The sequence below is a fragment of the Spea bombifrons genome, chromosome 2 (genome assembly GCF_027358695.1).
Source record: "Spea bombifrons isolate aSpeBom1 chromosome 2, aSpeBom1.2.pri, whole genome shotgun sequence".
In the NCBI taxonomy this organism is placed as follows: Eukaryota; Metazoa; Chordata; class Amphibia; order Anura; family Pelobatidae; genus Spea; species Spea bombifrons.
Window position 1 is genome coordinate 75,222,932 of NC_071088.1, and position 27,168 is coordinate 75,250,099.

Genomic DNA, 27,168 nt, shown 5'->3' on the forward strand with positions numbered 1-27,168 from the left:
CCGTCAACGCTCCAAACATGATGCACACTAGGCTGCCTAAACATTTCTGGGTTTTCCACAACAACCTGATATCCCAACGTGTATCATCGCGCTTTTCTTTTTCCACCAATTACAGCTTTAATTGCATTTAGGGATATTTAGGTTATGTACTAATTAACACAGATATGGAATGTATGAAGCACATTAATATGTCATCCACTTACTTTTTGCACACACAAAAGAGATATCTTGCAAACACGGAAGCCACTCTCTCAGAAGTATTGAAAAGCACCTTGGTACAGGAAGCAATAGCTGCCAGCAATCCAAAACACAAAAAGCCCATGAAACAAAGTATTTAAGCAAGGAGAGGTCGAATTTATCTTCTCAGTTTACCCAACTTTCCTACCCGTTTCCCAGCCTCTTCTTATGCTTTGAAACACTGGACAGGTTCGCCATCAGAAGCCCCGGCCTCCATGCCCCTTCCATCAGCTTGCCCCATGCCAATCCCAACACCCACCTTTCCCATAGCCTTTCAATCCTTCCATAAGCGCACTTTATGCAAGCAATGGCAAGTCTAAGGGGCAGTATTTCTTTGGGGTGCTGCAGCGTTGTTCACCGAATTATCTATTTACATACACACATTTATGAAAAAAAATAACTTTGCTTTAGAAAGGTTAAATATACAACCAGTGTTATGTATACAAGGAATGGGGGGTTGTACATTTTTAATAGTTTTACATTTTTGTCACCTGAAGTGGCGCGTGTACACACACACACACACACACACACGGTTATTTAGGTTATGATCTGCTGTATTGCAGTACAGTTGTAGGCTAAGCAAGAAACTTATTTGGAAAAGTATTTGCCCTTGTAGGATAGCATTTTTGGATTTATTTTGGTCAGAACATTTTGTAGATGGTAGTGGTGTAAAACTCATGTTGGGACAAGACCTGAAACAAGCAGCTTCTACTCAAAAACCCACAAGTTAAAACCATTCTGTGAGGGCAAGTGGGCCAATAGTGCTGTGGGCAGGAAGAGTGCGATTGCTGCTAAAGATGAATCTATGGAGCAATTTTTTTTATATGGGCTATGGTTTTGGTTGAAGCTCTTATAATCTTTAGTTCCCAAAAAATGCAATGTAAAAAAAAATAGACAGGGACAAATGACTTTATAACATGTAAAAAATGCCCAATATGCTCAAATAAGACAGGTGCAGTTATAGAATCTGTAATATAAATTTGACACACAAATGGTTTCATTGTTGGAGTTACCATTTCCCTGACTAATAACTTTCCGGTTCTCCAATCACAGTCACATTTTATAGGAATTATGGTCCATATAATTATATAGTAAATTACTACATTTACTATAGACATGCACATGGGAAACACCTTATAAACATATATGTAGCGTGATTCCAGCAAGGCTAGCCAAGGCTTGACCAGTTTTAAGTTTAGAATAAACTGAGCAAAAGGAGCCATTTCCTAGATGTACAAGGAATGCATTTTAAACCACTTCCAAATGTATATATAGTCAGAGGCCTTCTGAAATATTACATTATTAATCCATAAGAACGTACAAATATACCCCCTTTTTTTTTTTTTTTTTTTTATAAATGTCTGAGTACAAAACTATAACCAGACTTGTACAATGGAGACAAAATGATATGAAAATGAACATTTCAACTTCATTATGGTCAAAAATATTATTATTTTTTTTTTTATACTGAACATTAGTAGCTTCTCATTGAACAGGCGTGGTAAAAAAAAACAAAACAAGTCTCTACATTCCACATGTTATTTCTAAGCATGTTGCTTGTAACGAGGGAGTTTGCAACATGCACCCATCATCCCAGAATATGGACAACTAAATTAAGGCAGCTGTCAAACTGTGCGGTGTGACAAGTACCAGACAAAGATGCTAGGAAGCTTTATGTACCACATGTAGTCAAGAAGTCCTAGGAAAATACAGATATGGTAGAAAAAGTAAGAAATTTCTCACCACAAAAAAAAAACATTACCAACAACAAGTTTATACACAAATATATTATTGTGTACCTGGGTTTTTAAACAGTGGTTTGCTCATTTTAGTCAACTGAATCTATTGCACAAGAAGGCCCTGTCAAGAGTCTTTCTTCTCCGTTGGTGTTTTCCTCTAACGACTGAGAGATGGGCTGAATTCCAAATTCTTCTCTGTGGCCGATCACATACAGCTCTTCTGAAGACGTCACTGTACTTGTCTCTAAAAAGTCCCCTCCTCCCGGTTCCTCATCATCTAGAACAGACACCTGATCTTGAAGATTCGCAACCTTCTTGGTGAGCTCATTCCTCTCCGTTTGCAGGGCCCTGCAGAGCTTCTCCAAACGTTCCAATTTAACCTGCATAGCTTTGTATTCCTTGTCTTGCACAGTTTTCTGTGGAGGAGAATAAAAAAGGCACCGTTAGTAGTAAACATGCATGTTTGAATTATTTTTACTGTATGCCCCATCTGTCGCTTGATCTTCCAAAAATGTGGTATGCATGCAGAGATCAAAAATTATGCCATTCAGGTTTGTGTAAAGCCTAAAACACTACCGCCTGAGAGAAGTTGTTTTCCAGGAAGGCAAGCTTTTGTACTTGCTCTCTCTACTCTTGTGCTAGCCAACTCAAAAGCTGTAGAAACTGTGTGTTGAGACAAGCACTAGATGGAGATGCCAAGTAACTTTATGTACCACATGTAATAATAATGAGCTAAGATTGCTCTCCAAAAGTAAGCAACACCTAATCAGGGTTTACCACACTATATTGGGGCACAAGCAAAGACAATACAGCACAATACAAGTATGCTTACTTCTTTTTCAGGTCCATCTTGTGGATGTTTCATACATAGAAAAAGAAAAAAGTGTGCACTCGGGATTTATAACAGCCCCAAGAAACAAAGTAGAATAACTTACTTCTTCCGCCATCTGTAGTAGAGCCTTATTGTTGTTTTCCCACTTTGTACGCCACACAACAGTTTCTTTTTCCAGCTTCTTTATTTTCTTAGTCATCTGTGTATAAGGTAAAAATAGTCTAGAACTAGAATAATTACAGGCCTAACATTCACCAAATTAGAACAGGTTATTTACAGACGAATGACTAGGGCCACCATTTTGAATATTTTAGTAAGTGATGAAATTACCAGTTACACTGATTCAATCTAATATACTGATTTCCTGATTTGCCTATGTAGCAAAAATGTGCTACCCCCCCCCAAATGATGAGTGCCATCTGTGTTGTATCTGGTTTACTTTAACGCTTTTACATAACATACCCTTCTCATAGTTTTTTTGCAGAAGATGCTATCTTTCTTAATTATTTGAATACACTATTTAATACACTATTCATATAATTTCAACTAGTATGGGCAACAATTCATGGTTCCTCCTGTTAGAAATAATATATACTATTAATAACTTCAACACCTATTAGCTTAAGACAGGGGTGGCCAAACCGTTGCACCTGTAATGTAATGCGCAGCTCGCGTTGGTATGACCAACATTTTCATGCCAGCTCACTTAGACCTCAGAACTCCTGCAAGCACGACCGTGCACTCTGACATTTACTGTTTATCAATGTCTCCCTACCTTCACCAACAACCGTTTCCATCCTCTCCCAGTTGACCAGGACTTCTAGAGTGTTTACTTAAAAGGGTGGAGGCTCAGCACATACCATGCCCCCGATTCAAGGAACAGAGTAGAGGCTGTCCACAGGGTGCGTGCAACGCAGTGGCGTCGGCAGGGGGGGGGGGCAGAGGGGGCCATGGCCCCCCCTACATCATGCTGTGCCCCCCGGTGTGCCCCCCCAATTGAAACGCCGTCTTTTTTTTTTTTTTTAATAGACCCAGAGGAGAGAGTGAGAGGCGCCGAGCGGTTGCTGAGGAATAAGTTCTCAGCACCCATTCGGCGCCTCTCACTCTTCTCCGCGACCGCAAGGCCTCTGCCTTGTTCGCACAGTGCCGGCATTTCAAGCCGAGCGCTGGTATATGTCGTCATATCCGGCGCCCAGCAGTGAAGCCAGCAGAACCAGGGATACAGAGACCTCGCGATCTCACCGCTGGACAAGGCCAAGGTACGTGAATTTCAAAGGGGGGGGTAGAAAGTTAGGAGGGGGTTAGAGAGTCAGAAGAGGTAGATAGGGTAGATTGGGAGTGAGGGGGTAGATGGGATAGATTGGGAGGGAGAGGGGGGGTACATAGGATAGATTGGGAGGGAAAGGGGGGTACATAGGATAGATTGGGAGGGAGAGGGAGTACATAGGATAGATTGGGAGGCAGATGTGGTAGATAGGGGGGCAGATGTGGTAGATGGGGAGGGAGAGGGGGTAGATAGGATAGATTGGGAGGGAGAGGGGGTAGATAGGACAAACATGGCGTACGTTCAGCTGTTTGGGGACAAAGTTGCCACAATGTGTAATTTGGGTGCTGGTCAGGTTCTATGTGGGCAGTGTGGACACCAGGGCTGGCTTTGGGGTGTGTGACCAGTGATCTATGCCTGTAATTTAGGGGGTTTATCTATACCTTTAATGCAGAGTTTATATGTAATTTCCAATTGATTTATATCTGCAAAGCTGGGTTTTGTGTCATTCTGTTCATCTGTATCGGCTATGTTTCCATACATTATTTATGTATACCTGCAAATACAAGGTTTTTTTAACCTCATTCAGTTACATGTGCTGTTTCCATGTGTTGTTTATTTGATCTATACCTGAACTACAGGGTGAAAGAGAAGTAAAAGAGAGCTATGGTTTAGTGAATGAGGGGACAAAGGGATGATTACAGGGGCGAGGACCTCTCAATGTAACGGTGCAGGACTGACTCTCGCGGTCTTCCCCTGATCTGCAGTCAGTGTGGGAAATATTTTTTTTTTTTTTAGTATGGTAGCGGAGGGAGTGATTGCATGCAAGGAAGCGTTGAGCGGGGCCCAAGGAAATGCTTGGGTAGGGTCCAATTTTTTCACTATAAAATATATTGGCAGCAGGGTCTAATATTTATATATATATTTGCAGCAGGGGCAAATATTTATATATGTTTTGGCAGCAGGGGCTAATATTAATATATATTGGCTGCAGGGGCTAATAATATATATAGGAAGCAGGGACTAATACTATATATATCGGCAGCAGGGTCCAATATTAATATATATCAGCAGCAGGGGCTAATATTAATATATATCGACAGCAGGGGCTAATATTAATATTTATTGGCAGCAGGGTCTAGTATTATATATATATATATATATATATAGGCAGCAGGGGCTAATATTAATATATATTGGCTGCAGGGGCTAATTTTATATATATTGACTGCAGGGACTAATAATATATATTGGCAGTAGGGGCTAATATTAATATATACTGGTAGCAGGGTCAAATAATATATATCGGCAGCAGGGTATAATTTTTATGTATATCGGCAGCAGGGTATAATATAAGTATATATCTGCAGCAGGGGCTAATATCAATATATATCCGCAGCAGGGTGTAATATTTCTATATATCGGCAGCAGGTTCTAATATTTATATATATATTGTCAGCAGGGGCTAATATTAAAGAATGAGAAATAACTGCCAGTTTAGCTGTTATTTTGAAATCATATTTCAATCACGGTCTTTACTTCAAAGAGATAAGTGCATATTATGTAGTTAAAAATGCACGTCTAACGTGTGTGTGTGTGTGTGTGTGTGTGTGTGTGTGTGTGTGTGTGTGTGTGTGTGTGTGTGCTGATACGGGGGAGAGGTGGACGAAGAAAGAAGCAGAGATGCGGAAAAGGAGACGGACACGGAAGTGGTCGGCTGAGAAGGTAGGGAGACTATGAGAGAATGCGAGTAAGAGTGTGAGTGAAAAATAATGCTAGTATGAGTGAGTGAGTGAGTGTAAATAAGAGTGAGCGTTGGTAGGAGTGTGAATGCAAGAGAGAGTGTAAATGTGTACACTGTGATGAAGCATTGTGCAATCCTTCCTAATCAACACCTGACAGAGCCAATTCATACAGCTTTGACAACATATGAGCAGGATTTTCAACAGCTCATAACCCGGAAACTCACAAGACTTCTACTTGGTATTTGGTATTTATGCCCTTAGTATTTACTAGTTTCAATAATCACAATCAGTTTATTTTTATTTATATATGTAGTTTAGAAACTACATATATAAATATCAAGAAATACAAGTATGTAATATTCATACATTTCTAACAAAATGTGCATGTCTTACCATTTACTGTCCCTTTATATAGCTACAGTTGGCTGGCAAATAGAAGACATGCATTAATTTTCATGAGCTATATTTTCTCACATTTGTTATGCTAGAAATATAACCATAATAATGGCTATTTTTGCACACATGCTGAAAAAAATAAAACCTAATTTATGTTTGGCAACATTTCCTACAAATGGATAGTTTCCTTTATGCTTTGGATGAGCAATTGGAAGACCAAGTGTCTCCCTCACACACTTTTTATTATTTTTTTTAATTAATTTTTGGTTACTCGTCAGTGCAGGGGTTTCCTTAGAATTTTTGGCAGCGGCACAAAGCCTTTGAAGACTTTCCCCTACATTATTTTTAAATCATTTTTTACATTTTGTAAATATCAGCTTTACAAACGACATATACATGATTTCTTGAATATCAGGAATATCAGATAACAGACCTTCTCCATTTCTTGCCGAAAAGTTGTGAAAAGCTCATTACTTTTTGCCATGGTTGTTTGGAATTCCTCAAATTTTTCCATGTAAAGTGAAAGCTGAAAAAAAAGCAAAAAGCAAAAAAACATATCAAATAAAGTGAACGTTAACAGAATATAAAATATAATTTCGTAAGACCTTGCGTAGCATCAATTTGAAAGTAGCAATAAAGCATTTTTACATCATTACACAAGCACAGGTTTTGGAGGTTTCCACTATTTTGTTGCGAAAGATCACTGCCAAACTAAGGTCAAATATTTATATTCCTTCCGTAACCAACAGTATTTCAAATTTAGATGAACTGCAAGACAAGGACATTCTTGTTACATAAATATTATATGAATAAAGTGCTACCGAATCCTCTAGAATACAAACTATACGACCAACACCAATGTACCCTGATATAAAGTATTGGGATATCCCTGCTAATTGTTCAGTTTAGATGGTTCAGGGACACTCACTGCTAACAGGTGTATAAAATCAAGCACAAAGGCAGCCATCTCCATAGACAAACACTCTCAGCAGAATGGGTCGCACTGAAGAGCTCAGTGACTTTAAATGTGGCACATCATTGGATGCCAACTTTGACAGTTTGTGAAAACTAGTCCAATGGAAGTGCTCATATTGTGAAGTGGAAGCGTGTTAGAGCAACAGCTCAGCCATGCACACTCACACTCTCCTTTGTAGCATCACTCACTACATGGTTCCAAACTGCCTCTGGAAGCGACAACTGCACAAGCACAGTGTGTCGAGAGCTTCATTAAATGGGTTTCCATGGCCAAGAAGCCGCACACAAGCCGAAGTTCTCTGCAATGCTAATTGGCTGGAGTGGTGTAAAGCACACCACCACTGCACTCTGGAACAATAGAATCTTAAGTGATAAATCATGCTTCATTATCTAGAAGTCTGAGGAACGAATCTGGGTTTGGCAGATGCCAGGAGAAAAACAGAATGGATAGTGTCTACCATAAAGTTTGGTGGAGGAGGAATAATGGTTTTAGGGTGTTTTCTAGGGTTTGGGCTAGGCCTCTTAGTTTCATTTTAGACGATTGTATGTTTCCAACTCGGCACTAGATTGGTGAAGGCCCTTTCCCGTTCTAGCACGAAACAAAGTCCATAAAGACAAGTTGACATGTTTGGTGTGGAGGAACTCAAGTGGCATTCAGAGCCCTGACCTTCACCCCATTAAACACAGGTATAAATTTGAACACCTATTGTAAGCCAAGCCTTTTCATCCAACATCGGTGCCAGACCTCAAAAATGCTCTTTTGGGCATAGATTGTCCGGACACACTCCAAAATCTTGTGGAAATCTTTCCCAGAAGAGTGGAAGCTGTTTTAGTCGCAAGGAAGAAGCTGGTTCCTGTACAAACAAGAGGAGTCAATTTCCTCTCTTGCAAAATGAACTAGGCATCAAACTATATTCAGTTATGACTATGTATCTGTGCTTGGAAATCTCCAGTGTTGAAAATAGTGATGTGAGAAATGATTAACATAGATCTTGATAAAGCTGGCAAAACTACCAAAAGTGGATCTCTGCTTGGGATGCAGTCATTACAACCTGTTCTCCAAAATGTGGGAAGTTCCGTGACCGCATTAAAAAGTGATTTTATTGGACAACGGTAAACTGCTAACAGAACGATAAAGGCATTCAGTTATGGCACAGAAGGTTGGGAATATGTCAAATATTTGAAAACACTGCCAAAGCGTTGCCGTACAATTCTGTACATAACACGTTCTTGAACGCAAACAAGGACCTTTATATCTAACTCTACTGGTCAAGGCATTTTATCATTAAGGACGGAAGCAGAAGTATTAAGGAAATGGCCTAATATATATTCACCAAAGCCAGCCTGGGCTTCCAGCTAATGTTCCCAAGTCTAACATTTGCCACACTGTACATACATTCCACTGCACAGGTAGGAAACAGACCACTGTGTGTCACTGGAGTGGATGAACGTCTGTAAAGTATGGAGAGATATGAACAGTTACGAAATATTTTTTCCTTTATCTACAGACTAAAGGTGTCGTCCTTGCCCAGTTAGATATATATCTCTACGTAGAGTTTCATTATTCTCAGGGGCTGAGCCATTTTATTGTTTGGCACAAGGCAGTATGATAAGGAGTCAGGGTGTGAAGTAGAGTGATCTAAAACAACAGAGCAAGAACACGTACAAATAATAAAGAGAGATCTAAAATATCATGCAAAAAATAGAACTTTAAGAAAAAGATTTTCATTTTAAATTTGTCACCAGATATAAAAATGGGTTATGCATTTACTTGCCCTGCACGTTGGATGATCATCGACAACACTGAACACTTACCTGCTGCTTTAACTGGGTCTCTTGTTGCTTTAGCTCTTCAAATTTCTGTCTGGTCTCTGTTGCTTCATTCAGCAACTAGTAAAATCACAGAGAAATCAATCAACATAAGTTCGTACAAAATGAAATCAAACAGCACACTGCCAGGAGCAAATGACAAGTAGACACAACGAGGGACTCAAGTGGGAAGAAACCAAATAGTAATAAAAAAGAAATCACTTTGCACCCATCAAAGGAACACTTTAGCCAATACATTCATTTTAATGCAGCTCTCCCATAACTGATAAGCTTGCAAAAATAAGACTGAATATATCTCCTGCTCACTAAAGTGCATCAGCTAATTCCAGTGCTGGCTCAAGTGAGACTTCCATGGTGCACATGTGCAGAAAGCACTCCCAATGACTTCAGTGGGAAAGCGTTCCTGCAGCTGATTGGAAGTTCTGTCTTTGAAAGGGGGATACCTTTAGGAGAAGCTGCAGTGTAGAGGACTGCATTGGGATGCGGGTCACACGGGACCCGTCAAAAAACTTGCGGCCGGTTTTTCAGGTGTTGTGGGCGGGAGCAGGCGGTCAGACAATGTACCTGCGGGTCCCAGTAATCCCACAAGGCTGTCATCGCGTTGCTCCCACACAACGTCTCTTCTCTTTTTCCGCCCAGGGACCCAGCGGAGTCACGTGAATTTACGTTACATCACGTGACTCCGCTGGGTTCCTGGGCAGAACAAGAGAAGAGACACTGTGTGCGAGCAACGTGATGGCAGCCTTGCGGGAGTGCGCGGGAAATCTGCAGATCAGGTAAGGGGGGAGGCGGGATTGGACACATATGCTGCGGGAGCGGGCGGTAATGGTCAGAAATTCAGCAGGAGTGGGGTTAAAAAAAAAATAGTCCTGAGCAGGGCTCTACTGCGGTGTAGGTTATGTTTTTGTTTGAACAGAATGAAATATGCATATTTTTCATATTACTACTTTAATGTGTAAAATGCATTGGTGGCGTTGCATGTAACATTAGAGTGTCACTTTAAATAAAAAGAATATACACATTGACTTACAAACTCTCTCTCTCGTTGATGCCTCTCTTCAGCTTGTTTCATAAGCTGTGTGGTCTGCTGCAGCTTGGCATCAATAAGTTGTTGCTGTAGTTCCTTGTGTTTGAAAACTTTTTCAATGTGCTGGAGGAAGTAAGAGTTTTGGGTTGAGTATAGGTACGGATGCTTTATGAAAACTAATGCCACTAAAGGAACTACCATAGGTTACAAATGGAAATGCTTTGAATCATAATAAATAGGACTAACGCTTTTGCTAAATGACCCAGACACTCCACACTGCCCTTATTTTAAAACAAGCAAGATGTTAGGAGCAGACAGATTAACAGATATACAGACTTTTCTAGGACAAGCAGCAGAATAAGATAAATGGGCAAAAAAAGAGGAAAGGTATATTTACACATTTTTAAATGCTGATTGCAGTGTTACTTTCTCTTTAATCCCTTAAAGACAGAGCTGTTTTTTTATTTAAACGCTTCCATGCACTTATTTTACCACTAGCCTTTGTCAAGGTTTGTGGTAGTATTGTAATTTGTAATTGAGGTACGAACTTCCAGCCCCTGGTATAAGTCACTATCAAACAATATGTGTTCAGCAATATCTCCTGAGTAGAGTGATCCCACCCATGCATAGGCTTGTTGGGTTATTTGGGAGGTAAAAGTCCACATTTGGGAGGCATGCATTTTTTGGGGAGTTCTGACATCTGGCCATTCTGTGCCCATGTCCCACTCAGGACAAGTTTGAACTCGGCCAATTCAATTTACCCCATCATACATTTTTGAAAACTAGACACTCCATAATTGGCAGTATTTTACCTGGTGATGATTTTTGTGAAGATATAGCGCTAAATCTTGGACTTGCTCATAAAAGTGATATATAATAATATATTTTTGGACTTTTTATTTATTTATTTTTTTAACATTTTGTTAGACCCGGATGGTTCCCCTGATGGTGGAATCAGTTTTACATGTAACCACATTTTTATTTATTTGATTTTTTATTCTTTTTCTTTAATGATCACATTGTGATTAGTAAACTAGGAACCCTGTTCACTAAAAATAGTCTAGGTAGCTCACAAAACCTGTAAAAACCTTAGTCCATAATGCAAGAAAATTTTTGGATGTGTCGATTTCTATATGTTGTCAAATTTTGAAAGGAAAAAATATGTAGCTATGAAATGCTATAATTTGCAAAAAGTGTCATACTTTGTGAACTTATGTTTATGCCCTTAACAAGAAATCTGAAAGCTTCCACAGTGTTTTTTAATTTTTACATTAAGAGCATGATTGCTTTTAGAAAATGTTATTGACACCAGTCCACTTTATTTTGCTAGAGTGTATAAAACACACATGCACAATAATGTAATGTCATACCTCCTCCCGCAGCGCGTACTGCTCAATAAGCTTCTTAAACTTATCCCCCAGCTCCACATTTTCCTGCTGTAGCTTGGCGTTATACAAATCATGCTGCTCCATCGGAGTCTGGATTTCACTCAATGTCATCTGAAAATGGGCAGTGGCTTCTTTACGTTCTTCCTCATATTCACGTGCTTGATGGAGATTGTCTTCCTGAATTTGTTCAGAATACATTTCACAATTTTAAAACTTATTATTTAATATATAGCGCACCAGATTCCCCAGTGACGTTTTAAAGAATTACCGTACAGCAGAAGAAAAGGCCAAGGGAATAAATACAAAGCATCCCATCACAAACTAGAACCATAAATCTAAAATAGGTTTGCATGCCAGAAACGCTGCAGTAGGTTAATATCACATACAATTTATATCAATCAGTAGTATGTAATTGACACACAACGCGTATGTTTCATTACATGGGTATTGTAGTAGCCATACAATGCCTAAACACCAGTTGAAACTGACCTTTAATGCCTTATTGTGCCTCTGCAGTTCACGGCAGAGGGATTCCAACTTGCTCCGTGCCAGGATAGCCTTGTTGTGCTCACTCTGTAAGTGAACTTTCTCTTTCACAACCTGTGCCTGCTTCTTCTGCAAAATCTTCATCTGTTTTTGGAAATTTCGACTCTCTTCCAGCTGATTGACAAAAAAAAAAAAAAGACGGACAAAAAGGTAGAAACGAGCCAGGTTATCAGCCACAATACTACAATATGCAGCCACATTGGTGCCAGAACGTTTTGTTGTACAATGCAATAACGTGGGTACCATAAAGACTTGAAACTAGAGTAACCTATCAGGTTTCCCTCAATGTAACACTTATTGGAAGCGAGAAGGTGGGCATATACCGTTCAATTACATAGGACAAACAAAAATCCGACCAAAACATGCACAGATATAGAAGAAAAGCAAGGCGAGCTGACTTGATGCTGATGGCATAGTTATAAAAACCACTAACCTAGCCTAGGCTACTGATGACAAGTAGATCCTACTACAAGAATATAAGAAACATAAGGCCATGAATACCCACTGAGAAGCTTTTGGTGGTTTATTAAGGTCAAGGGTGTAAGGACTGGAGCAGTAATGTTAAAGTAGAATTGCTCTGGGCCCTACTTAATTATCTGGTATTGATGGGTTAAAGCCAATATGAACATTACCAAAGACTATTTATTATGAAGAGAACTACAGTACCCGAAACCTAGCATAAGACTCTAAAACACTTTAGGTCAGGCTATACCCCTCACTATGCGACGTATAACTGTTTACATAAAAACCCATACATTTGAAAAGTAATACATACAAGATCAGCATATTTCTTGCAAAGTGCAGCTAATTTTTCTTCAGGCGTACTCAGTGTGTTCAAAGCTTGCATCAAAAGTAATACCTCTTTACCTGTGGGTCAAAAAGGGACAACAGATTTCAACATGTATTTAAAACTAGATACTTAAGATGCTATCGATATTTTTTGGTTCTGCAGCCTTTGGGGCACAATATACCCCATAAAGGAGTTTAAAAAAAAATACAGCGTGTAATCCAGGTGATTTGGGGAAGGTTCATACACTTAACTTTGTGGTCGATTACAAGATCTCCACAGAAGTGGTTTATGGAGTGACCACATATTAAAGGCCTGGAAGAAATGGGAGTTGTGAGCATTTCAACTTTATGGGGTCTATTCGTTAAAGTGGAAGTTGACAGGAGAGCTGAGCTTCAGCTACTTCCCAGTAAGTTTCTGTTGCAGGAATGGTAATGTATAGTTACACCAGTGGGCTTTTGTCAAAGTCCCCTTAAAAGTTAACTTATGCATTATGCAGGGCAAGGTAAGACCTTCACGCCAAAGGAATATGCCAGTATTGGTCGTTCATAAGGAATAGAGAAGTGAGGTTGTTGAAAACACAACTACCCTGCAAACTCTCCTACCAAATATCAGTTTGGCGAATAAACCCTATGGTCAAGATACAAGATTTGGAACAGTCATAGAACTGTTTTAAGGGGTGGAATAATCAAAATTACCAATTTTGCTTCATCATCAACCTTTTTCAACTCTAAAATGGCCATACCTAAAGTCTTTTCCTTGATCCTCTCAGTGGCTAAGTCCTGTTGCCCATCAGGTGGGTCCAGCCTGGTCTCTTCTCTTCCTGGAGTTTCCTCTCTGGTCTCTTTCACCAAGTAACTGGACAACATAGTGCCTTCAATACTTGTTATTCGCTCTTTCTTTTCACCCAGACACACAGATGAGGTAGGTTTTTCACCATTTACTATAGTCTCTGGAAGACGACTGGTCACTAAATAGTCAGAGCCATTCTCGTCAACGCTCTTATAATCAGTCTCTTCCATTATAATCTAAAGATGGAGATGAAAGGGTTTAGAACATGTCAATGTTTTGTAGCTCTAGGTCAAAACGCTTAATTAAAAACAAAAACAAACATGTATCCATACAATGGCACACATACATCACTTCTTATAGGTTAGCACCCTTCTTTTCAAGGGATCAGATGTAATTGGACAGTTTGACTAAATCAACAATGCGGTACATTCTGGAAAAGAAGGAACACGCTGGTGAGCTTATCTATACCAAAAGGCCTCAACCGCCACGGAAGACAGCAATAGTGTATGATTACAGAATTATTTCCTTGGGGAAGAAAAACTCCTTTACAACATCTAGGCATGCCAAAACACTCTCTTGGAGGCAGGTGTAATCGTCAAAGTCTACAGCCAAGAGGACTTCATGAAAGTAAATACAGAATGTTTACCACAAGGTGCAAACCACTAGTAAGCCTCAAACATAAAACAACCATATTAGACTTTGCCAGAAAACAAAAATGCCTGCCCTGTTCTGGAGTAATATTCTTTAGATAGACGAAAGGTGGAGGTAGAGTTAAGGCATGGGCTGCCAATGTAACTGTGCACTACTGTTTATCGATAAGACACTTTGATGATGACAGAAGCAGAATGATAAATTCTGAAGTGTCTTGGGATGTACTATGAGCTCAGATTCAGCCAAGTGTTGCACAACTGACAGGACGGCGCTTCACAGTACAGATGGACAACGACCCAAAGTATACTGCAGAATCAACCAAAGAAGTGGAATACGTTTCAACGGCCGAGTTGGCCACCTGACTTCAACCTAACTGGACAAGGATTTCACATGCTGAAGACAAAACTGAAGGCAGAAAGACCTGTAAACAAGCACCAACTGAAGAATGCTGCATTAAAGGGAGCATCACAAGGATAGAAACCCATCATTTCAAGTTCATTGTGGTGGCATAGAGACAAAATTATGTGTCCCTGTCCAAAATATTTATGAACCTCACTGTGAATTTAGTACACCTGCTACAATGCCCTTTTCTAACAAAATTACAACGGGGCACACAGAATTCGAGAGGGCACAACATACCACATGAACACGATGAATTGAGGAATAGTCTTTACTGTATTGATTATATGATGAGTCGATTAGACAATATGGTGGGATTTCATACACATGACATCCACATTATACATCCACCGGCTCTCTAATGTGAAGAAAGATTATTGCTGGCCCAATGTGCGGCATGGTTTCAAAACACAGACAACGATGCATTTATCCGGAATGGTTCTCCACGTCAGAGCATTTATGGGCACATATGAACCCTTGCAAAAGGCCAGGAATGGGCAACAACTTCATGGTGTACAAGGTAAGCCTAGATTTGCAGACTCAAATTGTTTTAATCTTATACACAACAGGATTCCATGTTCATCGCCTGCTTTATTCTATAAAACAGTAAATTCTAAGATGGTCTATGTATTCTTGTTGGAAAATATGTTAAGTGTGTAGAGAGGTGAACATGCAGCCACACGCACCTCTTTCTGGAATATTAATGATTTCTAAGTGTCCTCCAATTTTCTTGCTCTTCAAGTAATAAAACTAGGATTTTAGCAGTGGGTAGGGAGGACGTGTAAGGACATGCATGTGAGAATTCATTTCTACAGACTGAACGTGAAAGAAAAGCTACTGAAAATACCATGACCTGTACCGAGATGACACCTAGAAAGTGACTTATAGTTATTACCCAACAAGCTTCCATAGCCGACCTTCAGAGTGAGTCATCTTAAGCAGCACTTAATCAGCTTTGAGATGGGGTTATGGAAGTAAAACTTTAACAACCCTTGTATGTCTGTGTACTTAACAACTATTGAGTTTTTTTTTAGGACGGAGTTAGAACATAAAAAGTAAAACATATGATTCATAGAAGTTGATACTCTAAATTGTTTGTGAGAGCACAGCAAATTTGTTTCTCGCCCAAGGGGTTTATTCGCAAACAGATCGATAGACACTTTACGTTTATTTTGAGGTGGAAAATAAAATACAACCGCATTCCACTGATAGTCTACGTGCATTTTTTTCACATTTGGCTTCACCTTCCTTCTTCTTGTGCTATGGGCAAAGGCATGTGTTCACTCAGGGAAACCTTTGCGGTTCTGCGACAAATATCTGAGGCACAGCATCTACAGACAATGCAGTTTCTGAAGATACGACGTAGGACAGGCTGGAATCATTTACAACAGGGCTGGCACAAAATGCTAGGAGCTAGACACAAATATCTAGGAGCCACAGCTACCGGCATTCTCCAATTTTGTATGAACTTAAATAGACTCCAACGTGCATTTGAAAAATACCATTTTGGGGACTAGACCGTTCTAGTGAGCAGTAAATATTCAGCAACTACACACAAAGGATAACCGCAAGTAGTCCAACCACCGCTTATACCTATATATTTAAAATTCTAATTTACAATATGGAAAATTTACAATTACATTAACACATATTAAGGCATACCGGTACAAGAGTAAAAATCTTGCACGATATTTATTAAAACCCACAACTATGGCTTTTACTTGTTGTACATGTACCATGTTGTAGGCCAGCAGCTGTCCTCGAGCTGCCAACAGCCTTTCCCGCAAAATGACTCACTTTTGGGGTTTCATAAAATATATTCCACAGTCATGTAAATCGTTAAGGAGACAATTACAATTTCTGTAGTGCTCACATGAAGTGACCTTTTGTTTTTATATATTGGCAAGACCTGGGCAGGTAATTCCACTTCTTGTAATGAGCACCTTGTAGTAATGTAATGTTTTTTTTAGAATTTTTTTTTTTATTTTACACTACACTGGGATCCCATAAGCAAAAGTATTTCTTAATCATATTTGGTCCAAGGTAACTACATTTCTACAATTAAATGCAGAATAATAAATATTATTAATAGTACTGTTGAATGCATGAACCCTACACAAAGATATTTAATCATGTAAACTTTTCTTCTCATAGTTTTGTTGATGACAGGAACGTAAAAAAAAGGTTTCTTCAAAATTTTAGTGTTTAAACTGCAAAGGGAAAATAAATAAATAAAATTACAGGTTTTCTTTTGCTTACTATACTGGAAATTGCAAATCCTGGATCAGCCTATTTAAATGGACAGTGTAATGCCCTATACATGTTATAGTATTAAAGGCATATTAAAAGGATTTTAATGTGTTATTTACTTTAAAATACTAATAAAAATGCTACAGCTATTGAGCTGCAGTCTACCGTCCCTCGATCGTCTGCTTTTCACACTTTAAGTAGCCAATCACTAGCAAGAAAACACGAAGGGCTGGTGATGGCTGCCCCCGAGTATTCCCACAGGTTCCCTTGGGTATCAAAAGTCCATCTGATGGCTCAAGTGTCCCATAATGTCCTGACGAGATTTAATAAATACTTATGACATTGATTGTGAAAGAACTCTGCTTGTGCATGCCTATCAGGGGGTAATACACCAGAATTAGGAGTAAGGGTTAGGGCACCTTCTGGGTCTTGGAAGAACCCTGTGTCTCTTTGAGTGGACTCTCCAGTTAAAGGCACATAACGTTGCCATGCGTAAGGTTTAACGAGTAGTCTTTTCCCCAATTATTATTTAAAATGATTTGATAGAAACGCCTGTTTTTCTCCTGAAAAAAAATGGAAAGGTGAACGTTATAATGCTTTGTTCCACAAACTCATTTTGCTGAGCTTACTGCAGAGGCCTTTCTCACTCCAATTAAACATCTTTATAAGATGGTGAAAGATACCCGAAGTAGAGATTCGCCACCGGGCAACGTCGACCAGGTTTTAGAACCAACGGAATAGACATCGGCCACTATACCTGTGGAAAGTCTTCAACATCTGGTAGACTCCATTACCTTAATCAGTTCTGAGCGCCAAAGGACTCAACGACCAGCGATGATCAGACACAAACAGGGTCTGCACGCTCATTTTAAAAGAGAACTTGATAAATTGTCAGCAGGCGTTAGAAGCCAGACAGACAAATCTTAGAGGCAGCTTCTTAGGAGCCAGAAAGGGATACATACATCCATACAGATCAATATAAAACGGTAAAAAATACAGAGCCAAATCAAAAACGCAAGGACTTGCACCAGCTGATAATAATAAAACACCTGGTCTCTTATACTGTATCTGCAACACACTGATCACGTATACCATTTCCATGCGGGTGTTCATGCTATCACTCCTTCCCCTGGCAGGGTGTGGAAATAGATTGCATTTAAAGCATGGGTGTTCTTAGTGGGTTTTTTTTTAGGAATTTACAAACAGTTTTTTCTTAACTCGAATGTAAAAAGTGAAAATAATTTGTTTTGCTAAATTACACTTTTACCCAAACGTCTTATGCTGGTCTTCTAATACACACCATGTTGTGCCTATACAGCCACAGCGAGGCAATATTACCGACGCTTTGACTGCCTGAGCTCTTATTAGTACTGGCCAAACTTTATAAACACCATGCTAGACGACCGAGAGATCCCAGCGCATCTCATTTCACAGAGAAGCCCAATGACTGATGGCCAGAAGCGCTTTAAAGGGATCGCATACACGGATGAGCTGGAGATTTATGAAGCAGCCCTGCCGGTAAATCCCGTACGGAGTTCCACATCTAGTCGATGTCTTGGGCTGGAGACCCTAATATCGCACTGGGCTGTGAAATCAACAAGATGTGACAGGTGTACCCCCCAATAATCATGTGTCCCCTCGTGTCTGTGACCATCATCATTACACCGGCTGATCGCGCACATACTGAATGTAAAAGCGGTTTCCCTGTCCGTCTGTTATTACCTGTGAGATCTCTTCCAGTCTGCTCGTGTCTTTCACCGTCGCCGCAGCTTCTTCTACTTGGGTCGACATAATGTGACGCAGTCTTGTAAGTGCCGCGCTACAAACACCAGCAATACCCCCAACTAAACGCTATACCTCTGTACGCTGTAATCTACTAGCCAATCAGACGAAGGGTCTAGCAAGAGAACGATGACCAATTCCCACGTGCCAGCCAATTGCGTGAGGAGGAAGTGCGTGTGTCGCCATGTTGGACGCTGGCAACATAGTACGTTATAAGTGCTGTCGAATTGTTAATGCCAGCTGCGTCTTTAATTTGGTGTGGTTTACTATCTAATACTGTGATAAGAAATATCTAGCATATACGCTTTTTATTAACAGCACGCGAATACAACTCCTGCCCATATCAAACATGGCAGCCAGCTCGTAGTCGGTGCTTCAGCATGGATGTAATGGAACTATGAGAAGGAAGTGGCAAATTGGCGCGTTGATGACGCCATCAGTGGGAGCCTTGAGGTTTGAATCTGTTGGGGCTTTGGATCAGCAGTGAAATTGCAGTGAAGAGGAGCTGAGTAGAACGCTACCGGTATGAATGCGCCACCGGCCTTCGAATCCTTTCTTCTGTTTGAAGGAGAGAAGAAGTAAGTATAGACGCGTAGCGACGTGGAGGAAGTTTACGTTTAATACAGTAGTGTGGTCATGCTTTTATCATCAGTGCTATCTTTTAAAATGACAGATTTTGTGTCCCTCAGACTGTGAGCAGTACTGGCCTGTTGAAAACGTGGATCGATCAGCAGTAACATCATCAATAATGGCTGTCACCATGCTACTTCTTAGCACATTGTCCTAAAACGCTTTTTTGTGTTTATTCTAATCACTTACACTAAAATGGAATGACTGTTCCTGTGGAAGCTGGTAGAATAAACATAAATCACAAAATGGGTGTACAAGTGATACCTTTAATTGCTGAGAGGGAGGTAAACACGTTTTTGATATAGGAAGATCCCTTTGTCAGAGTTAAAGGGACATGCCAGCCGTCATATGCACGTTAATGTGTTTGGATGTTGTGTGGCATGCGCTTTCCTGACACTGATTGGTTGCTTCAAACTGCCAATCAGTGGCTACAAAAGTTAAACCTAGGTGGACAATTGATGCAAATTCTGGTTGACTTTATTATTTGTTTAAAAAAAAGCACTATCATATTGTGTAGCACTGCACAGTGGGTAGACAGAACATAACAAGTAGCATATAGCATAACAATTTGATTTACAGAAGCAGGTGAGATGGGCCCTGCTCAAACTAGCTTACATGCTAGAGGATTCTGTGTGTATAAGTATTAATGTCTGGTCATATAGTGAACTGAACTACTGATATCAGCCAGCAATCATGGATGTTGGGTGTATTTCAAGTTCAACTATAACAGCTTTCTTATTTACTTTATAATAATAATAATTTTATTTGCAGGATAACAATTACAAAGGACACTAAAGTACCAAATGCATGTTTATTTACCATTAACAAAGAAGATCACACTATTGGAAACATCATTAAATCGTAAGTACTATATGTTTTGTTTTTTCCCTTTTATGAGGTTAAAGCTAAACTATGAACTTAATCCTGTTTTTCACAACAATTAATACATTTGGCACCTAAACAATTTTGTATATTATAGTGTTTACTTATTTTAGCACATAGAACATGTTTTCTTGCAACTTTAGTTGTAAATGCATGTAGGGCTGCAACTAACGATTATTTTAATAATCGATTAGTTGGCCGATTATTTTTTCGATTAATCGATTAATCGGATAAAAAAAAACTATGCAAATTTTTCGTTTATTTAAAAGAATTTAATGAACTGGATGTTAAAAAACAACTTAAAATTTACATTAACATTCTTATTTTGTTATGATGTAATAAAAAACAATATTTTCAAAGTACAAGAACCCAAACACAATATTTATGAAACAAAATAACCCCAAACATTCTGAAAAGAGGTGGACTATTACTGTTCAAGAAACTTTGCCCCAGCACTTTGCACTTTGCACCCAGCACTTTGCACCCAGCACTTTGCACCCAGCACTTTGCACCCAGCCCTGGCACTTTGCACCCAGCACTTTGCACCCAGCACTTTGCCCCAGCCCTGGCACTTTGCATCCAGCACTTTGCACCCAGCATTCAGCACTTTGCACCAGCACTTTGCACCCAGCCCTGGCACTTTGCACCCAGCACTTTGCACCCAGCCCTGGCACTTTGCACCCAGCACTGGCACTTTGCACCCAGCACTTTGCACTGTGCCCCTGCACCCAGTCTCTAACTCTGCCCTGCACCCAGCCCTGCCCCCACATTCTGCCCTGCCCCCACACTCACACTCTGCCCTGCACCCACTCTGCCCTGCACCCACACTCACACCCTGCCCTGCATCCCCACCCCCACTCTGCCCTGCACCCAGTCTCCCACTCTGCTCTGCACCCACACTCACACCCTGCATCCCCACCCCCACTCTGCCCTGCACCCAGTCTCCTGCCCTGCACCCCCCACCCCCACTCTGCCCTGCACCCCCACCCCCACTCTGCCCTGCACCCCCACCCCCACTCTGCCCTGCACCCACACTCACGAACCGCTCTGTGCGAATGGAGCCACTCGCACAGAGCGAACCGCTCTGTGCGAATGGAGCCACTCGCACAGAGCGAACCGCTCTGTGCGAATGGAGCCACTCGCACAGAGCGAACCGCTCTGTGCGAATGGAGCCACTCGCACAGAGCGAACCGCTCTGTGCGAATGGAGCCACTCGCACAGAGCGAACCGCTCTGTGCGAATGGAGCCACTCGCACAGAGCGAACCGCTCTGTGCGAGTGGAGCCACTCGCACAGAGCGAACCGCTCTGTGCGAGTGGCTCCATTCGCACAGAGCGATTCGCTCTGTGCGAGTGGCTCTGTGCGATCCGTGCACATAGACATGAAGAATACTTACCTCCGGAACGCGTCTGTCAGAACCAGAGACGGAGCGTAGCGCAGGATCAGGTAACCAAAAGGCTTTAATGAATAAGGTAGATTTAAACACACAGTTCAAAAGACACCAAGCACAGTACCGTAGTCTAGCAAACAATTCCAGGTTCAACAGGTAAGCAGCACAGTTCTCAAAGCCTGAGGCGCAGTTCCAATTAAAGGGGCAAAGGCAGGTAGAGGAATCCAATAAAGGGTAGCCAAAGTTCAATCACCAGAAAGTCAAGCAGGGAACATCCAAAATCTTCAAGCAGAAGGTCGTAGGGTATCCACAAGGAACACGGCTCAACTAGCAAGCCACTAGTGTAGGATTTGCAGGGTCTTTATAGTGTTTCTGGTTGGAGATCCCTCCCTTGCGCACCTGATCCCCTTCAGAGGAGACCTGGTCTCCTCCCTTACACACCTGATCCCCTTCAGAGTCGACCTGGTCTCCTCCCCTGCACACCTGGGCTGGAGGTGAGGTTGATCCTTTAAAGCCTGATGATGAGGCCAGGTGAGAGAGGAGGGGTTCAGTCCAGAACAGAACTAGGTGATGATAGTGATTTTAAGTCCAGCTGGGCCTCTTAAAGGGGCGGCCACGCCTTGCGGTCTGTGGGACTCTAGGTGATGCCTGACAGAGCCCCCCCACAAGGAGCGAACTCCGGGCGCGAACAGTCGACATGTCATCATCAGACAAAGAATCCAGGTCGGTATTGGAATCCAGATCAGAGTAAGAATCAGAGTTTTCAGGTTCTTGAAGCAATGGAGTGGTTTGCCCATTGCAAAGAGTCGTAGAAGCGAGGACTGCAATTCCTGGGATATCTTTAGCCTTCGGAGATTTTGCTGTGGTTGGTGGGGGAGCATTTCTGGCTCTCTGTGCTTGTTCAAAGGCCTCAACATCTTCCCTCCGCACTATGGTTCCATCATATGCACGTATGCTGTCAGGGGACAGGCTTGTGGCGTCAGAGCAGTGAACAGAAGAATTAGTGACCCGCAGGGAAGATGACACCTGTTGATCACGGCATGACTCATCTGGTGTAACTGGTTGGCAAAATGGAGGCAAAGACCTGTCGCTGGTAGGATCTGTAGCAAGGTCATGGCGAGCCCTGTCAGTGAGGATGCCTATAGACCGAGTCACGGGTCTCTTAGTTACAGCTGGATGCTGATGGTTGCTACAACAACAGTGATGCTTCGTGGACTGACCGGTGGACCCAGCTGAATGGCTAAACATAGTCCCCATGAAACCGAATTTAGGTTGAGGAGGGCGTATTGGGCAGAGCGTGATATAATGCCCACTTTTGCCACAATAAAAACACAGGTTATGTATCCTCCTCTTGGTCTTTTCCTCCAAGGAACGGGTAGCACTTATTGCCCCAATTTCCATGGGTTCGGGGTTTGTGTCAAAACGAGGGGAAGTGACAGGTGAGGTGAAGTCCAGAGCACAGGGATTTATAGCCTCCTTGCGGCGTTCACGCAAACGCCTGTCTATTTGAATCGATAGACGTATTAAGTCTTCTAGTTGATCCGGTATACCCACTCTAGCGAGTTCATCTTTAAGCTGAGTAGAGAGTCCTTGGCGGTAATGGAATTTCAGTGCAGAGTCATTCCAGCCAGTCTCTCCTGCCCAGCGTCGAAACTCTGCAGTGTATTCCTCCACATCACGTTTGCGCTGCTTTAGTGCCCAGAGTGCTGATACAGCTGTGGAAGCTCGTTGGGGGTCCTCATAAAGTGTTGCAAAAGCAGCCAGAAAAGAGGACAAGTCAGTAAGCGCAGGATTGTTGGTCTCTAACAGATTGTGGGCCCAAGCCATAGGTTCCCCTCTGAGCAGAGCAATCACAGTGCGGACCTTTACATACTCTGTAGCATAGGTCCTGGGCTTCAGAGAAAAAAGCAGACGGCATGAGTTAATAAAACTCCTGAACTGGAGGCGATCTCCTGTGAAAAAGTCAGGTAACGGGACTTTAGGTTCCGGATATACAGGTTCCGGGGCTTGATGTAATTTCTCCTTTAATTCAGCATAGCCATGCTGCAGATCCTGCACCGTCTGGGACAAGAGGGTTACTTGTTGGGCGAGGGTAGACAAAACTCCTACCATCTCTGCAGGCTCCATGATATGATCTGGTTGTTATGTCAGAAACAGGGACGGAGCGTAGCGCAGATTTGGTAAGCGAGGTGTTTTAATGTGCAACCAATAATAAAACATACAGTCCCAACGAAAGACGGCAGTGTAGTTAATTAAACGGTGCCAAGGACAAAGGCAGTCAGTGTAGATTCATAAACGAAATCACAGTTCCAGTACAAAGGGCAATAACAGCTATTTGCTGGGTCAGAGCTTGGATAGCGTCCATCATTCCTGCAGGCTCCATATGGCTTGCTAGTTTTGTCAGAACCAGAGACGGAGCGTAGCGCAGGATCAGGTAACCAAAAGGCTTTAATGAATAAGGTAGATTTAAACACACAGTTCAAAAGACACCAAGCACAGTACCGTAGTCTAGCAAACAATTCCAGGTTCAACAGGTAAGCAGCACAGTTCTCAAAGCCTGAGGCGCAGTTCCAATTAAAGGGGCAAAGGCAGGTAGAGGAATCCAATAAAGGGTAGCCAAAGTTCAATCACCAGAAAGTCAAGCAGGGAACATCCAAAATCTTCAAGCAGAAGGTCGTAGGGTATCCACAAGGAACACGGCTCAACTAGCAAGCCACTAGTGTAGGATTTGCAGGGTCTTTATAGTGTTTCTGGTTGGAGATCCCTCCCTTGCGCACCTGATCCCCTTCAGAGGAGACCTGGTCTCCTCCCTTACACACCTGATCCCCTTCAGAGTCGACCTGGTCTCCTCCCCTGCACACCTGGGCTGGAGGTGAGGTTGATCCTTTAAAGCCTGATGATGAGGCCAGGTGAGAGAGGAGGGGTTCAGTCCAGAACAGAACTAGGTGATGATAGTGATTTTAAGTCCAGCTGGGCCTCTTAAAGGGGCGGCCACGCCTTGCGGTCTGTGGGACTCTAGGTGATGCCTGACAGCGTCACATCCGTCACGTAGCTAAAAGAAGGCGGAGACTGCAGAGCGTGTAGCAGAAGCGGGGAACGCTCGCGGAGGTAAGTAAAAGGAGCCGAGTGCTCCAACAACGAATTGATCACTCGATTAATCGATAACGGAAATCGTTATCGATGATTTCCGTTATCGATTATTATCGATTTTATCGATTCGTTGTTTCAGCTCTAAATGCATGTATAGTTGCACATTAGACTTGGGTTATTGTATATATGTTTTCCTGTATGTAGCTTTATCATTTCTTGTGGTTGGTAAACATCAGTGATCGTATTGCATGATAATGTTTTATAAAATATTTATGGGTTTATTTTAAAAGGGCAATTACAGTCGACTAATTTGCTAGAGAAAATATATTTTACCCCAATCTCAAAAATGCAAAGACTCCGAAGAGTGGTCACGAGCCACCCTGCAAGAGATTTTGCCCCTCGTAAGATGGTGGCACCCATTAAAAAATAAGTTCTCAAGAGGTTGCAAGTCAATTGAGCCCAGTTTACTAATCCTAATTTGATGGGACATATCACTATACTCAGGAGATGTTGCTGAAAATATTTCATGTTGTGTGACAGTGACATTTACAAGGAGCTGTAAATTCATACCTGAATTACAATGTGTGTGGAAAGAAACACGAAAAAAATACCACCGCAAATTTTGACAAAGGCTGGTGGTAAAATTAGTGCATGAAAAAGTTTAAAACACCCTGGGGTGTCCAGTTTTCAAAAATATGATTTGATGGGGCAAATTAAACTGAGCAGCTTCAAAGATGTCCGAAATAGGACACGAGGTATTTTTAACGTGTCCAATGCATAATTCCCAAATGTGGCCTTTTAGCCCACAAACAACTCGACAAACCCATACATGGGGGTAATCACGATACTTTCAAACATACAGTATGTGGTTTGATGGTAATTTGCATTGGCCGGCTTCAAAGATGTTCCAAATAGGACATGAAGGCAGAATGACCGTAGTTGAAAACAAAATGGTTTTGAAATGGCAATATGCTACTTGTACTTATTGCCCTATAATGTGCAAAAAAACCCATAAAAACATGGGTATTTGTCTACTCATGTCAAATATTAAAATCTATTTAGATTTATAGTAAAAGTCAGAATAAGTCCTTGACGCCTTGGGAAGGGGCCAGACATGGCCCCTGATGCCAATCTTGGTGTTGTCGTCAAGGGGTTAATTTGCATTCAACAAACCTGAAAAAAAAAGAGACCCTCAATTTCTATCTGTATAATGATCTCGTTACCCACGTTGGTGTAAATATGCCACTTCCTGGAACAGGGACAATATCTCATTTACGTTCACCGCATTTTAAGTAATATATCTTAATTCTTAAGTACTTTTTACAAGTGTGTTTCCAGAATAAAAAAAAAAACTCTTCTACAACAATTTATGTTAGAAGTTCTATCATCATGTGTGAAACCATTAGTATATGTTTTATGAAGCTTTGCTTATATCCATAGGTGCATGGGGAGAATAGTTTACTGCAAAGGCTAGTTGATGATACATTTGGATCTACCTAGAGTTTTATTTTATTTTTTTTATTATGTTTTTTTTTATTTTATTTTATTTTGCCAGGCAACTGCTGAAGGATCCTCAGGTGTTGTTTGCTGGTTACAAAGTTCCGCATCCCCTGGAGCATAAAATTATTATTAGAGTTCAGACAACCCCAGACTATAGTCCTCAAGAGGCCTTTACCAATGCAATCACTGACTTAATAAGTGAATTGTCCCTTCTCGAGGAAAGATTTAGGGTACGTATTACACTTATTTTGTATTTACGAGCACATAAATCATTTGTCAGTGGTATAATCGGGCAAATATGCAAAAAAAACTGTGGCAATAACTGGGAACTATTGGTTAGAAATTGGCTCTGCTAACTAATAGTACGATATTTGAAAAATAGTATGTGGTTTGGGTTACTTTTTTACATTTAGCAAGCATTTTTGCTTTAGTGGCAACTGATTCTGGCAGCTCACAATAAAATTATATTATGCAGAATCTGCCACGTTATGACACAGCTTTCCTCAAAATAGTTCCTTACTTTTAGACCATAAAACAAATAAAAAAAAATTAATTGTGCACTTTGTTTTTCCAGTCTTTTTTTAACCGTAAGTGTAAAAAATGTAAAACAAACCCCAAAACTCTCAGTGGCTCTCTCTATGTAAGCGTGTGACATGCCTGCATGCTTCACTTTATACCCCTGTTAGCAATGAGTGTGACTGAAACACCTAAACTCTAACTAGGAGGGGTGTCCAGATACTTTTGGGCATATAGTTAATATTGACAATACATTTTTATATAGAGCTTGAGATCACATTACAGTGTCATTATTTATGGCTTCAAGGTGTTTTTTTTATGAGCAAATTCATAATTTTATGTTTTAATATTTTACAGGTTGCCATCAAAGATAAACAAGAGGGAATTGAATGAGTGCTTCTGTGGTCAATGTGTATTTTTTTGTAGGGAAAGTATTGTCAAAGTTGAAAACAGTCCTTTGTATGCTATATATGATTACTGTATTTTTTTAAAATAAAGTAGCCATGTACTGGTTTAAATGT

General features: G+C 41.1%; 2 protein-coding genes across 2 annotated transcripts; one reads left to right on the forward strand and one right to left on the reverse strand.

Moving 5' to 3' along the window:
* Positions 1 to 1,130: 1,130 nt before the first annotated feature.
* Positions 1,131 to 18,732, reverse strand: TXLNG (taxilin gamma). The gene is made up of 10 exons (XM_053454838.1): positions 18,581 to 18,732; positions 13,512 to 13,794; positions 12,755 to 12,846; positions 11,923 to 12,093; positions 11,416 to 11,610; positions 10,049 to 10,168; positions 9,004 to 9,078; positions 6,647 to 6,739; positions 2,912 to 3,007; positions 1,131 to 2,392 (listed from the first exon to the last, which is right to left on the reverse strand). Exons 1-10 carry the CDS (start codon positions 18,647 to 18,649, stop codon positions 2,066 to 2,068), a joined length of 1,521 nt encoding a protein of 506 aa, XP_053310813.1. The 5' UTR covers positions 18,650 to 18,732; the 3' UTR covers positions 1,131 to 2,065.
* Positions 18,733 to 19,065: 333 nt separating this feature from the next.
* On the forward strand, positions 19,066 to 27,165 carry LOC128474897 (DNA-directed RNA polymerase II subunit RPB11-a). Its single transcript, XM_053457314.1, has 4 exons — positions 19,066 to 19,218; positions 20,042 to 20,131; positions 26,187 to 26,361; positions 27,005 to 27,165. Exons 1-4 carry the CDS (start codon positions 19,166 to 19,168, stop codon positions 27,038 to 27,040), a joined length of 354 nt encoding a protein of 117 aa, XP_053313289.1. The 5' UTR covers positions 19,066 to 19,165; the 3' UTR covers positions 27,041 to 27,165.
* The last annotated feature ends 3 nt before the right edge of the window (positions 27,166 to 27,168 follow it).

Excerpts from the sequence above, each read along its gene's own strand:
- TXLNG (XM_053454838.1), bottom strand. The coding sequence starts at position 18,649 with ATGTCGACCCAAGTAGAAGAAGCTGCGGCGACGGTGAAAGACACGAGC. Across the intron at positions 12,094-12,754 it reads GCAAGAAATATGCTGATCTT|CTGGAAGAGAGTCGAAATTT; the intron begins GTATGTATTACT and ends TTTGTCAATCAG. Across the intron at positions 6,740-9,003 it reads AGACCCAGTTAAAGCAGCAG|CTTTCACTTTACATGGAAAA; the intron begins GTAAGTGTTCAG and ends CTTTTTTTTCAG.
- LOC128474897 (XM_053457314.1), top strand. The coding sequence starts at position 19,166 with ATGAATGCGCCACCGGCCTTCGAATCCTTTCTTCTGTTTGAAGGAGAG. Across the intron at positions 20,132-26,186 it reads ATTGGAAACATCATTAAATC|GCAACTGCTGAAGGATCCTC; the intron begins GTAAGTACTATA and ends TTATTTTGCCAG. Across the intron at positions 26,362-27,004 it reads TTCTCGAGGAAAGATTTAGG|GTTGCCATCAAAGATAAACA; the intron begins GTACGTATTACA and ends AATATTTTACAG.